At 44.8% G+C, this 14,971-nt stretch overlaps 1 protein-coding gene across 1 annotated transcript; it reads left to right on the top strand.

Annotated features, from left to right (window-relative positions):
* The first annotated feature begins 247 nt into the window (after positions 1–247).
* Positions 248–13,388, top strand: RIT1 (Ras like without CAAX 1). The gene is made up of 6 exons (XM_023213997.1): positions 248–403; positions 857–1,005; positions 1,155–1,211; positions 6,355–6,428; positions 6,657–6,848; positions 10,587–13,388. The coding sequence occupies exons 2-6, from the start codon at positions 900–902 to the stop codon at positions 10,815–10,817; spliced, it is 660 nt and encodes a 219-aa protein (XP_023069765.1). The 5' UTR covers positions 248–403; positions 857–899; the 3' UTR covers positions 10,818–13,388.
* The last annotated feature ends 1,583 nt before the right edge of the window (positions 13,389–14,971 follow it).

Below are 14,971 nucleotides of genomic sequence, written 5' to 3'. Positions count from 1 at the left end.
GTTTTTTTTCCCACAAGCAGCAAACAACCCTGGGTAAGTTGTTAATGTTTTTAAGTGTCCCTGCATGTCTCTTACCACGTACTCCCCTTTGTGTAACGAATTTACTTTCTACTCCTGATTAAATACCCTTGTCTGTGAGTGCATACACTCTACGTTGGGTAGGTGACCAGAGGGCTTTCAGCGGTGAGTCCCGGAACTGGGTTTAGGGACCTGGGGGGGAAGAGGGCGGGGCAGGCTGTGGGCGTCACAGAGTGGCCCCGCCCCTCCTTCCGTGACTCGGGAGCCGGTGGCGCCATCTTACCCGGCTGCGGGAGGGGTCACAGGTCAGTGACGGAGCCTCTGCGGGTGAAGGAAGACAAGTGGGTGACCCGACCGGCCGTGGTGTTCCAGTCCCCACTGACCGGTAGGAGCAGCAGGACGTCAGCTTGTGAGGAAGATGGGTGGGGAGTCTGGCGGCGGAGGAGCAGCTGGGGGCGGGGAGGGGTCTCGGAGGAGAATGGGGAGGGGGCGGAACCTCCGGGTACCGCAGGCGTGAGGGGACCCCTGCGGCCTAAGGGGTCGCATCCCTTACTTCCCGAAACTTTCTCCTTGTTCCTACTGTGCCGGGACCTAAATTTATTTGTATCTTTTAATTTTTCTCGTTGGAAAAAGTAAAACCTGTGATGTGTCTGTCATGTGACTGAACTGTCCCGGAGGGAGGGTGAAGATGTGGGGGGTTTCTTAGGGCCACCAGAAGGGGTGCAGTGGTGAGCAAGACGGACAGGCCAGAGTATGTATGGAAAGGTAAGGCACTGGCTTGAGGGCTGTCGCCGTGGTGTCTCCATCCTGGATTAAGCATTTCCTCCTCCTTTTCTAGGTGGCTTTTCCTCGGGGCAGCCCAGGAAGGCCCCAAGAGGACAATGGATTCTGGAACTCGCCCAGTTGGTAGCTGCTGTAGCAGCCCTGCTGGGCTCTCACGGGAGTACAAACTAGTGATGCTGGGTGCTGGTGGTGTAGGGAAGAGTGGTAGGTAACATTTTCCATTTGACAGAAATAATGGACGAAAAGTACTTAAGTGACCAGATGGGATACTTGCTATCTTGCAATGTTAATACTTAAAATTCTCTCTGTGGGTCACCTTTGTGAGGATTTGACTTTTATTTTTTCTTTTGAAGCCATGACCATGCAGTTCATCAGCCACCGATTCCCAGAAGATCATGATCCCACCATTGGTAAGCCAGATCATCACTTATGTTTCCAAATATACCCCATAAAAATATCTTAATGAATATCAATGGTTTCTAACTGTTTATATTTTGAGCCCCTGGAGTCTCATTCAGTTTTATTTAGAGACAAGGGTATCAGCAATTGGTAAGCAACTGAATATTTCTTTTTTTTCAGACCTTATGTCATAAGCCATCTTTAGTCTTTTGTCTCTTACTGAACATTAATGGGACTACTCTCTTGTTGTATTTTTTTATGGTTGCATACAGGCCACTTAACGAAGCCTTTTCTTGCTGTCACTTCTCTAAGGGAATGACTTGAGACTCACTCTTTAACTGTGAGTCAGCTGGTTTGAACTTCCACAAAAGGAAGCAGAAAAACAAGTAGAGCCAGGCTGCTGAACCCTTACAACCCAGACATGCCAAGCCTGGACATCTTGCACTTGGAGCTCTTCATTTACTTCCTTATACCTTGAGTTCATTACATAGTAATGTCTTCTCCTATGTCTTTTTTTTCTTTTTTCTTTTTTTTTTTGAGACAGAGTCTCGCACTTTCTCTCAGACTGGAGTGCAGTGGTGCGATCTCTGGTCACTGTAACCTCCGCCTCCTGGGTTCAAGCAATTCTCCTGCCTCAGCCTCCTGCGTAGCTGGGATTATAGGTGCCTGCTACCACACTCGGCTAATTTTTGTATTTTTAGTAGAGATGGGATTTCACTATGTTGGCCAGGCTGGTCTCAAACTCCTGACCTCTAGTAATCCACCCAGCTTGGCCTCCCAAAGTGTTGGGATTACAGGCATGAGCCACCGCGCCCAGCCCTTCAATGTCTTTTATGGTCCTTAACTCTTGTTGCAGAATGCTAGTAGAGTAAAAAAGTCATTTTGTTTGCTTTGACTTTTTTTTTAATTGCTAGTCTCTACAAAGACTAAGAATATTACTGTCATTCCTAAACCATAAGGAAGCAGGTTTGATTATAAGGGTTTATATCCTAATATGAAAGAAAAATGGATGTGGGAATGGGAGAGGACACAGGAAGTCAGCTGTGCTGCTGTTATTTTCTTTTTTTGGAGATGGTGTCTCGCCCTGTTGCCCAGGCTGGAGTGCAGTGGCACGATCTCGGCTCACTACAAGCTCCGCCTCCTGGGTTCACGTCATTCTCCTGCCTCAGCTTCCCGAGTATCTGGGACTACAGGCGCCCGCCACCACCCCTGGCTAATTTTTTTTGTATTTTCAGTAAAGATGGGGTTTCACCGTGTTAGCCAGGATGGTCTCGTTCTCCTGACCTCGTGATCCACCCGCCTTGGCCTCCCAAAGTGCTGGGATTACAGGCGTGAGCCACTGCGCCTGGCCATGTTATTTTCAGTATGTGACACTCTTTGCAATGATTCTAGTTCTCTAGGAAGGATTTCCATTGGGTCAGGATGCGCCCGGCCTTGTTATTTTCAGTATGTGACACTCTTTGCAATGATTCTAGTTCTCTAGGAAGGATTTCCATTGGGTCAGGAGAACGAGACTGCTGCTCTGTTTCCCACAAAACCAATAATGTTTTGTGGTGGCCTAGCTTTTGTATGGTTATTTCATACAGCAGATGATTCCAGGGATGGGAAAAATTGAAAAAAATCTTGACTTTTTCATGTACTATATCAAATTTAGAACATTGTTCAGAGATTCAGGCTGGATGCAGTGGCTCACTCCTATAATCCCAGCACTTTGGGAGGTTGAGGCGGGTGGATCACCTGAGGTCAGGAGTTCGAGACCAGCCTGGCCAACATGGTGAAACCCCATCTCTACTAAAAATACCAAAACTAGCCAGGCGTGGTGGTGGGTGCCTGTAATCCCAGCTACTATGGAGGCTGAGGCAGGAGAATCACTTGAACCCGGGAGGCGGAAGTTGCAGTGAGCCGAGATAGCGCCATCGCACTCCAGCCTGGGGGACAAGAGCGAGACTTTGTCTCAAAAAAAAAAAGAACATTGTTCAGAGATGGTGGGAGTACTAGGAATAAAATGAATTTAGGGCTTATGATAATTTACTTGAGAATTCCAGAAGCATCTTTTGCTTTTTTTTTTTTTTTTGACACAGAGTCTCACTCTGTCGCCCAGGCTGGAGTGCAGTAGTGTGATCTTGGCTCCCTGCAAACTCCACCTCCCGGGTTCATGCCATTCTCCTGCCTCAGCCTCCCAAGTAGCTGGAACTACAGGTGCCCACCACCACACCCAGCTAATTTTTTATAGTTTTAGTACAGATGGGATTTCACTGCGTTAGCCAGGATGATCTCGATCTCCTGACATCGTGATCTGCCCGCCTCGGCCTCCCAAAGTGCTGGGATTACAGGCGTGAGCCACCGCGCCTGGCCGCATCTTTTCTTTTTTTTAAAGTAAAACTCAAATACTCGTCTCCTGTAAGAGTTATCTGTTTTAATTTTCCCCGGTTAACTACTTACTCTCCTGGCAATATTATCTAATTCAACAGCAAATACTTACGTCTCCTTACCCTCAGAGTACAGTGGTGGTGATCAAAAAGATGAGGTTTCTGTTCTTGAGTTTATAATTTAGTGCATTTGGTTTCAAACTCTGACTGTAAACTCAGAAAAACTTTGCATTGTAACTGGTAGAGATATAAAAGCATACGAGGCTGAGCACAGAGGCTCATGCCTGTAATCCTGAACCTGTAATCCTGAGCCTGTAATCCTGTAATCGAAGCACTTTGGGAGGCCAAGGCACCTGAGGTCAGGAGTTCAAGACCAACCTGGCCAACATGGTAAAACCCCGTTTCTACTAAAAATACAAAAATTAGCTGGGCGTGTTAATGCTGCTGTAATCCCAGCTACTCAGGAAGCTGAAGTGGGAGAATTCTTTGAATCCAGGAGGCAGAGGTTGCAATGAGCCAAGATTGCACCACTGTACTCCAGCCTAAGCGACAGAGTGAGACTTTGCCTCAAAAAAAAAAGATATGAATATGTGCATATGTATATGTAAATTATATACACAAGCACATGTGTATGTGTAACTAAAATATTATGAAACTTTACCTCACTACATCTGGTGCACTCTGATATTTTCTTGAGACAAGGTCTTACTCTGTTGCCCAGGCTGGAGTGCAGTGTTGTGATCTTGGCTCACTGCAGCCTAGACCTCCTGAGTTCAAGTGATCCTCCCACCTCACCCTACCAAATACCTGGGACTACAGGCATATGCCACTACACCCAGCTAATATTTTTGGTTTTTTAGTAGAGATGAAGTCTCGCTCCATTGCCCAGGCTGGTCTCAAACTCCTGAGCTCAAGTGTTCCTCCCACCTCGATCTCCCAAAGCACTAAGATTACAGGTGTGAGAGCCACTGTACCTCACCCACTCTGATATTTTCTTTCTTTTTTTTTTTTTTGAGATGGAGAGTTTCGCTCCTGTTGCCCTGGCTGGAGTCCAGTGGCGCAAGCTTGGCTCACTGCAACCTCCGCCTCCCAGTTCAAGTGATTCTCCTGCCTTAGCCTCCCAAGTAGCTGGGATTACAGGTGCCCATGACCAAATCCAAATAATTTTTCTGTTTTTAGTAGAGATGGGGTTTCACCACATTGGCCAGGCTGGTCTTGAACTCCTGACCTCAGGTGATCCACCGGCCTCAGCCTCCCAAAGTGCTGCGATTACAGGTGTGAACGACTGCACCTGGCCTGGTATTTTCTGTTTTTATTTAGGTTTCTGCTTGTTTATTTTAATGCCGGTCCCGACCCATTAAGTAGATTTCACAACTCACTAATCCTTTTTTTTCTTTTTTTTTTTTTTTTTTGAGACGGAGTCTCGCTCTGTCGCCCGAGCTGGAGTGCAGTGGCCAGATCTCAGCTCACTGCAAGCTCCGCCTCCTGGGTTTACGCCATTCTCCTGCCTCAGCCTCCCGAGTAACTGGGACTACAGGCGCCCGCCACCTCGCCCGGCTAGTTTTTTTGTATTTTTTAGTAGAGACGGGGTTTCACTATGTTAGCCAGGATGGTCTCGATCTCCTGACCTCGTGATCCGCCCGTCTCGGCCTCCCAAAGTGCTGGGATTACAAGCTTGAGCCACCGCGCCCGGCCAACTCACTAATCCTAATGAATAATTGAGAAGCATTGATTTAATGAGCTCTTCTTGAGGACAAGTCTGAAGCAGGAATTCAAGAAAAAATGTTAAAAGGAAATACATTGAGATGTAAGCAGCAGTTGTTAAGTGAATGAAATATTGAGTGTTTTTTTCTCTTTTTAGTTCTCTATATTTTCCAAGGTTACTTTAGTAATATGCATAAAGAAATTTGCTTTCAGAAAAGAGAAATTATGGGCCGGGCGCGGTGGCTCATGCCTGTAATCCCAGCACTTTGGGAGGCCGAGGCGGGCGGATCACGAGGTCAGGAGATCAAAACCATCCTGGCTAACACGGTGAAACCCCGTCTCTACTAAAAAATACAAAAATCTAGCCGGGCGTGGTGGTGGGCGCCTGTAGTCCCAGCTACTCGGGAGGCTGAGGCAGGAGAATGCCGTGAACCCAGGAGGCGGAGCTTGCAGTGAGCTGAGATCTGGCCACTGCACTCCAGCCTGGGCGACAGAGTGAGACTCTGTCTCAAAAAAAAAAAAAAAAATTAGCCAAACATGGTGGTCACACGCCTGTAGTTCCAGCTACTTGGGAGGCCAAGGTGGGAGAATCACTGGAGCCTGAGAAGTCAAGGCTACAGTGAACTGAGATCACACAACTGCACTCCAGCCTGGGTGACAGTGAGACCCTGTCTCAAGAAAAAAAAAAAAAAAAATGAGCTCTTGCTGTGTTGCCCAGGCTGGTCTTGAACTCCTGGACTCAAGTAATACTCCTGTCTCAGCCTCCCAAGTACCTGGGATTATAGGCAGTCACCACTGTGTCCAGCTGGCCTGAGAAAGACATCTTCTCAGAATCCTTTTTTAGCTTAGAATTGTAGGCGAAATCTTCAGCTCTGAATAAACTACATCATCACCTATGTGGAAAAGAAAAAACTTCAGTTGAGACTCAGTTTATGTATCTCAGTGGATTTAGCATGCTTCCTGAGCAAATGTGGGCATTTAACGAATTTGGATGCAATGTACTACTCTGTAAGATGAGTTTTAAATAGGCATTTCTTCCTGCATTTATGACTTTATAGTACACCTTTCTTCCCTCCTGTAGAGGATGCTTATAAGATCAGGATCCGTATTGATGATGAGCCTGCCAATCTGGACATTTTGGATACAGCTGGACAGGTATTAAATCCGAGAATGTTATGAGTAAAGGTTTTTTTACTCTAGTAAAGGGGAGGGGAAGGCCTATGCAGAGAAGATCACTAGTTTATCTCTCTTAATTTTTCATGCACTCTGACTCAGGATAGCAGGTAATGGACATGCATTTTCTTTAATCTGAAAGAAATAGCTAATTGTGTGTGTAGTAGCGCTAGAATGCGTCAATACATAATGATCCTTGTTTCCCTCTAGGCAGAGTTTACAGCCATGCGGGACCAGTATATGAGGGCAGGAGAAGGATTTATCATCTGTTACTCTATCACGGATCGTCGAAGTTTCCATGAAGTTCGTGAGTTTAAACAGCTTATTTATCGAGTTCGACGTACTGATGATACACCTGTGGTTCTTGTGGGAAACAAGTCAGACCTCAAACAGCTAAGACAGGTGAGGATAAAGAAGAAAATACTGTCTGTAATCTTACACAATCAGTCATTTTTGTTTCTTGGCTTACAGATTCTTGACTTGGCTTACAGATTTTTTTGCCTTAAAATAGAAAATCAGGCTGGGTGAGGTGGCTCACGCCAGCACTTTGTGGGGCCAACGTGGGCAGATTGCTTAAGGTCAGGAGTTTGAGACCAGCCTGAGCAACATGGCGAAACCCCATCTCTACAAAAAATACTAAAAAACATAGCTGGGCTTAGTGGTGCATGCACATGTGGTCCCAGCTAGTTGGGAGGCTGAGGTGGGAGGATCCCTTGACCTGAGGTGGTGGAGGTTGCAGTGAGGTTGGGGCTACAGCTCACTGCAGCCTCTACCTTCCTGCTCAAGCGATCTTCCCAATTCAGCTTTGAGGGTAGCTGGGACCATAGGTGTGTGCCACTACTCACTGCTAATTGTTTTTACTTTTTGTGGAGACAGGCTCTCACTATGTTGCCCAGGCTGATCTTGAACACCTGGACTCAAGTGATCCTCCTGCCTTGGCCTCCCAAAGTGTTGGGATTACAAGTATGAGCCACCACACCTGGCTGGAAGTAGTTTGATAGTTGTCAAATTCATAATGTTGCCGGGCGCGGTGGCTCAAGCCTGTAATCCCAGCACTTTGAGAGGCCGAGACGGGCGGATCACGAGGTCAGGAGATCGAGACCATCCTGGCTAACACGGTGAAACCCCATCTCTACTAAAAAAATACAAAAAACTAGCCGGGCGAGGTGGCGGGCGCCTGTAGTCCCAGCTACTCCAGAGGCTGAGGCAGGAGAATGGCGTAAATCCGGGAGGCAGAGCTTGCAGTGAGCTGAGATCCGGCCACTGCACTCCAGCCTGGGTGACACAGCGAGACTCTGTCTCAAACAAACAAAACAAAACAAAACAAAAAAATTCATAATGCTTCTCTGTTAATCTCCATTGGAAAAAATTCTTAGGGATTTGTATATAACATGTTCATTGCAAGGATATATGGTAGCAGAAACAGTCTAACCATCCAAATTATGGCATATCCATAACTAGATGTATAAATTATGGGCTCCTAATAATTTTCAGTATTTTAGTATAAGCGTATATCTCTTTCCCTTCCTTTGTATTTCTTTTTCTTTTTTTTTTTGAGATGGAGTCTCACTCTGTTGACCAGGCTGGAGTGCAGTGGCGCAATCTCGGCTCACTGCAACCTCCTCCTCCTCCTCCTGGGTTCAAGCGAGTCTTCTGCCTCAGCCTCCTTAGTAGCTGGGATTACAGGTGCATGCCACCATGCCCAGCTAATTTTTGTATTTTTAAGTAGAGATGGGGTTTCACCATGTTGGTCAGGCTGGTCTCAAACTCCTGACCTCATGATCTGCCCACCTCAGTCTCCCAAAGTGTTGGGATTACAGGTGTGAGCCACTATCCCCAGCTTTCTTTTTTTTTTTTTTTTTTAATTTTTATTTTAATTTTGTTGTTTTGAAACGGAGTCTCACTCTGTTGCCCAGGCTGGAGTGCACTGGCGCAATCTAGGCTCACTGCAGCCTCTCTTGACTCCTGAGTTCAAGTGATTCTCCTGCTTCAGCCTCCTGAGTAGCTAGGATTACATGCACCCTGCCACCACATCCAGCTAATTTTTGTATTTTAGTAGAGATGGGGTTTCACCATGTTGGCCAGGCTGGTCTTGAAATCCTAACATTAGGTGATCCACCCACCTTGGCCTCCCAAAGTGCTGGGATTATAGATGTGAGCCACCGTGCCCAGTGTTTTTTTGTTTTGTTTTTTAGACAGAGTTTCACTCTTATCACCCAGGCTGAAGTGCAGTGGCATGATGTTGGCTCACTGCAACCTCTGCTTCCTGGGTTCAAGCGATTCTCCTGCCTCAGCCTCCCAAGTAGCTGGGATTGCAGGCACCTGCCACCACACCCAGCTAATTTTTCTATTTTAGTAGAGATAGGGTTTCACCATGTTGGCCAGACTGGTCTCGAACTCCTGACCTCAGGTCGTCTGCCTGCCTGCCTCAGCCTCCCAAAGTGCTGGGATTACAAGCGTGAGTGACCACACCCAACTTTTTTTTTCTTGAGACAGGGTCTTGCTCTGTCACTGAGGCTGGAGTGCAGTGGCGCAAACACAACTCACTGCAGCGTTGCCTTGACCTCCTGGGCTCAAGCAATCCTCTTACCTCAGCGTCCTGAGTAGCTGGGACCACAGGTGTATACCACCACATCCAACTAATTGTTTTTTCTTTTTTTTTTTTGAGACGGAGTCTGGTTCTGTCGCCCAGGCTGGAGTGCAGTGGCTCAATCTCGGCTCACTGTAACCTCCGCCTCCCAGGTTTAAGTGATTCTCCTGCCTCAGCCTCACAAGTAACTGGGATTACAGGTGCCCAACACCATGCCCAGCTAATTTTTTTTTTAGTGGAGACAAGGTTTTTTTGCCATGTTGACCAGGCTGGTCTCAAACCCCAGACCTCAAGTGATCCACCTGCCTCAGTCTCCCCAAGTGTTGAGATTACAGGCATGAGCCACTGCATCCAGCCCCAGCTATATTTTTAAAAATTTTGTAGAAATAGGGTCTCACCATATTGCCCAGGTTGGTCTCAAGCTCCTGGGCTCAAGCAATCCTCCCACCTCAGCCTCCCAAAGTTCTGGAATTGCAGGTGTGAGCCGCCAAGTCCAGCCTATTTATCTTTCTTAAAATAAAAAGTATGGGGAAAATTAAGATTGTGTGTTTGATATCTATAACTATTCCCTTTTCTAAAAAGTATCTTAAAAATAGACTACACTTTGGGAGGCTGAGATGGGCGGATCATGCGGTCAGGTGATCGAGACCATCCTGGCTAACACGGTGAAACCCCATCTCTACTAAAAATGCAAAAAATTAGCTGGGTGTGGTGGCGGGCGCCTGTAGTCCCAGCTACTTGGGAGGCTGAGGCAGGAGAATGGTGTAAACCTGGGAGGTGGAGCTTGCAGTGAGCTGAGATCGCACCATTGCACTCCAGCCTGGGTGACAGAGCGAGACTCCGTCTCAAAAAAAAAAAAATAGACTAGAGATCAGGTGCAGTGGCCCATGCCTGTAATCCCAGTACTTTGGGAGGCCGAGGTGGGCAGATCACTTGAGGTCAGGAGTTCGTGACCTGCCTGACCAACATGGAGAAACCTCATCTCTACTAAAAATACAAAATTAGCCAGGTGTGGTGGCGCATGCCTGTAATCTCAGCTACTTAGGAGATTCTCCTAGGCAGGAGAATTGCTTGAAGCCAGGAGGCCAAGGTTGCAGTGAGCCACAATCACGCCATTGCACTCCAATCTGGGCAACAAGAACGAAACTCCATCTCAAAAAAAAAGAGAAAAAAAAGCCAGGCGCCGTGGCTCACGCCTGTAACCCCAGCACTTTGGGAGGCTGAGGCAGGTGGATCACGAACCCGGGAGGCAGAGCTTGCAGTGAGCCGAGATTGCGCCACTGCACTCCAGCCTGAGTAAGACTCCGTCTCAAAAAAAAAAACCAAAAAAAAAAAAAAAAATAGACTAGAAATAGAATCTTATCATTTAAAGGCAGAAGAAGAAACCTTAGAAGTAATCTAGCCTCCTAAAATTGCAAAAATTAGTGCCATATGCTTGAACACCTCCAGAGTTGAGAAGCTTTCTTTGTGTTAAGGTGGTGGTGCATTCAGGTTTTTGGACAATTTAATTGTTCTTCATCATTACTTTTTCTCACATTTTGCCTTTAAAGGTCACCAAGGAAGAAGGATTGGCCTTGGCCCGAGAATTCAGCTGTCCCTTTTTTGAGACGTCTGCTGCATACCGCTACTATATTGATGATGTTTTCCATGCCCTCGTACGGGAGATACGTAGGAAAGAAAAGGAGGCAGTACTGGCCATGGAAAAAAAATCTAAGCCCAAAAACAGTGTATGGAAGAGGCTAAAATCACCATTCCGGAAGAAGAAAGATTCAGTAACTTGAAGAGAAGATGGGAAGTGTTTATCTGTGAACTGCAGTGCTGTATCAAAGCAGTCCAGTAACCTGCAGTACTGAGCATGGTGCTTGCTCTTTCTCCTAACTGATAAGAGGGACATGCCTACTAGGAGTTTTTAGTGATGTGGTATTTGAAGTATTGTCTCTTAGTTAAGTATGATTTATTAACCCAGTGGAGCACTGTCTGATTTTAAATTGTCACATTAGAATTTGATCTACCAATGTTTTGGGTTCTGTTGCGCTGATATTAATTAATGTAAATTTGTTTATACCCAGGAGAATATGTATACCATGTGTGTTTGACTAAGTTCACAAGGGAAGTTTTTGGCTCTGCACTCCACATTATCCTTCAATTTCAATTTCCTGGAACTATCCCAGAGAAAGACCTCAGTCTCTTCTATTCACACTATGCTTCCTAGAGACTGAACAAAAATCATGTAGGGAAATTGGGGCTAATGAGATCAATGCCAGATTTCAGCAGATACCTGTGGGGCTGACACCTGTTGCAGACTATGGAGTGGTGAGATTTGGGAAAGTTGGGCTATATGTTTGCAGGGACTTAAAAAGGTAGGTTCAGAACAATATTCTCAGTACAGGCTTGGCTTTTCTAAGAAGTACACATTTGGCCCACATGCACCGGGATGAGTGAGAACAGCCAGAAGCATATAAAATGTGATGAAGGTTTGTCCCGGGAACCTTATTTTATGCTTCATTTCAGGGTTTTCTTTTTTTACCTTCAAAGGTAGACATTTTGGAAATCATAACTGTATTACTAAATGTGTTTAATCAAAATTCATAGTTGGATCAGCCTTTGCCTTGTACAGGTTTATTTTTTCCCCATAGATGCACACACCGACACATTTATATTAATTGCTTCCTCCTACGTTGTGCTCTGTAAAAGAACTACAGCTGGCAAGATGTGTTTTTGGCCCTTCATCACTGATTGCATTTTCCATACAGAAGAGACATCAGGGATTTGGGTAAAATTGTGTGTGTGCCTCCTTTACGTGGACAATCACTAGACTCAGTGCTCTGAGAAAATGCTATTTCTGTTTAATAGGTCAGTCTTAAAGCTTTAAAATTCACATAGGTGGAGTTTCTCATCTGAAGATTTCCTTACAAGGACTTTACTAAGTTCACCTCAGGGTTATCTGAGCCTTGACTAAGTTTATCCTAAGGGAATACCACTTTGCTCCCTGTGCATAGTTGAGGAACTGTAGTCCGAGGAAGAAACAGTTAAATATTGGTAGTGAGTTCTCTGTTTTAAGATCAGGACTGTTTTGATATCTGACCTTGTTATATTTGGTGAGTAAATGCAAAAATGCTAAGAGTAATGCATCATATATTGAATATTAAATGTCACTGAAGCAATGTTTGTGTCTACTAGAAACAGAAGACTTGTGTAGCACCTCTTTATAAGCACACAGCTCATCTTAATATTTTCCATTTTTATTAGAGGAAGTTGGACAGTGTTGTGTTTTTCTTTATAAACTAATGATAAATATTCTAGATTTTTTAAAAAAGTAACTTTTAGCTCTGAGTAGTGGTCCCTTTTTAAACTCCTGGAAACATTTTTGTTACCAAATAAATCATGTTTTATGGTACTCAGCCATCCAAAAGTGAAAGACCTAGAATTTGATTCTGTGCAGGGCAAAAATCTCACAGGAGCTATAGCACTTTGGAAAAGCATCAAAGTAGAAAAGAAATACAGTGCAATTCTATTATGAGAATGTTTTACATTTAAACTGGTTTAGCACCTTTTAAGTTTAAAGCCCATAGCTTCTTATTACTAGTGACTTGGGGAAGGAATTATTAGCATTAAGCAATATATATATATGTATATATATGTTTTGTTTGTTTGTTTTTTCTTTTTTTTAATGAGATGAGGTTTCACTGTGTTGCCCAGGGTGATCTCGAACTCGTAGGCTCAAGCAATCCTCCCAATATGCTGGGATTACAGGCATGAGCCACCACCTGGCCCAAGCAAGAAGTTGACACTATATAATTATTTAAGGTAGTCCAGGCAGTAGAAAACATTGCCAGAAGGATAGAAAGGAATTTGGATTATATATAAGGAAAATAACAAATTGGTGTTTTTAAGACTATCACTGTCATATGTTAGATCCTTGTATTAGTCCAGCCATTAATATTAGTTCTATTTGCAGTGCTCGGTAGTTTGACAGGTATGATATGCGTAGGTCATAGCTCTATTCTTAGTGTCATAAAGTGTAGCTAATTTATAAGCTCTAAGTAATCAGCTTTATCCAATTTGAGGGCATTAAAATTACTGCCTAGAACTTTGAAAAGAGAAAAATTCAGGGATAAGTTGAAAGGCACTGGAACTGTTTCTGCCCATAGCAGACCAGTAAATTATAAGATCCAGATGTTAGTGTCTAGAATTAGCTCTTTAGAATTCAGAGGGGACATATGTTTTGACTTTGTCGTATATTAGCAAGAATTGGTCTACTGTGATGTTTGGGGAGGAGGAGGGGGAAATTTTTTTTAATGCACTTGTATGTGAAGACAGTTTGTATGATATAATACAAAACTTTTAAACAACTTGGGCTTTTCTTTGCTTAACTATCAGTGGGTAGAATTTTTGGAATCATTGCAAAAGAGTTGTTTTAAGAAAAACATAACTATGAGATGTGATATTCTGGAAAATATGAATTCAAAAAATTTGAGTGCCCACCATGAACAAAACACCCATGTCAAGTGCTAGGGAGCATGCCATGGAATCCCCGTTCATTTGAAGAGATTACCTCTTGGGAGGGGACAGGAAAAACACATATGGATAATGGCAGCACATTTGCTACCTGATCAAGGATTACTTAAAGTTGTTATAAGTAAATACACTAAATAAGAAGTGAAAGAATGATAATTTTTTACATGGTCATTTAATCTCCATTACTGTAAATGGCCACTAGTGGAGAGGGCCTAGTTTGGACGTTAAACAAATGGATTTTTTTGTTTTGAGACAGAGTCTTACTGTCACCCAGGTTGGAGTGCAGTGGTGTGATCTGGGCTCACTACAGCCCCTGCCCCCTGGGTTCAAGTTATTCTCCCACCTCAGCCTCCTGAGTAGCTGGGATTACAGGTGCACACTACCACGACCAGGTAATTTTTGTATTAGAGACAGTTTCGCCATGTTGGCCAGGCTGGTCTCGAACTCCTGACCTCTCGAACTCCTAACCTCAAGTGATCCACCCACCTTGGCATCCCAAAGTGCTGGGATTATAGGTGTGAGTCACTGCACCTGGCCCATCTTTGGTTTAAAAAAGACAGTGTCCCTCTGTCTGCTAGGCTACAGTGCAGTGGTGTGATCATGGCTCACTGTAACCTTGAACGCCTGGGTTTAAGGTGATCCTCCTGCCTAAGCCCCTTCAGTAGCTGGGACTAGGGCACATGCTACCATGCCATGCCAAATTTTTACATATTTTGTAGAGGTGGGTCTCGAACTCCTGGCCTCAAGCAATCCTCCTGCCTCAGCCTTCCAAAGTGCTGGGATTACAGGCCTGAGCCACCTCACCTGGCCCAGGAGTGGATTTTTATGTCTTCATTATTATTTAAGTTTTTTTTTTTTTTTTTTTTTTTTTAAACAGAGTCTCACTGTCCCAGGCTGGAGTGCAGGGATACCATCTCAGCTCAGTGCAGCCTGCGCCTCCTGGGTTCAAGTGATCCTTGTGCCTCAGCCTCCCAAGTAGCCGGGATTACAGGCATGCACCACCATGCCTGGCTAGTTTTTTGTATATTTAGTACAGACAGGGTTACACCATGTTGGCCGGGCTGGTATCAAACTCCTGGCCTCAAGTAATCCGCCTTCCTTGGCCTCCCAAAGTGCTGAGATTGCAGATGTGAGCCACTGCACCCTGCCTATTTAACATTTTTGAATGGTTGGTAACTGTCAGTGTCCACTAGAAACAGGCACTGGAGGAATGGCATTCCATTTTTCCTTCTCTTTTTCTTTTTTTTTTTTTTTTTTACTTAATTTAAAAAATCGTTCCCCTGGCTGGGTGTGGTGGCTCCCGCCTGTAATCCTAGCACTTTGGGAAGCCAAGGCAGGTGGATCACGAGGTCAGGAGTTCAAGACCAGCCTGGCCAAGATGGTGAAACCCCTTCTGTACTAAAAATACAAAAATGAG

The sequence above is a fragment of the Piliocolobus tephrosceles genome, chromosome 1, assembly GCF_002776525.5.
Source record: "Piliocolobus tephrosceles isolate RC106 chromosome 1, ASM277652v3, whole genome shotgun sequence".
In the NCBI taxonomy this organism is placed as follows: Eukaryota; Metazoa; Chordata; class Mammalia; order Primates; family Cercopithecidae; genus Piliocolobus; species Piliocolobus tephrosceles.
Note: the sequence above shows the minus strand (reverse complement) of the source record. Positions and strands in the feature narration are given on the sequence as shown.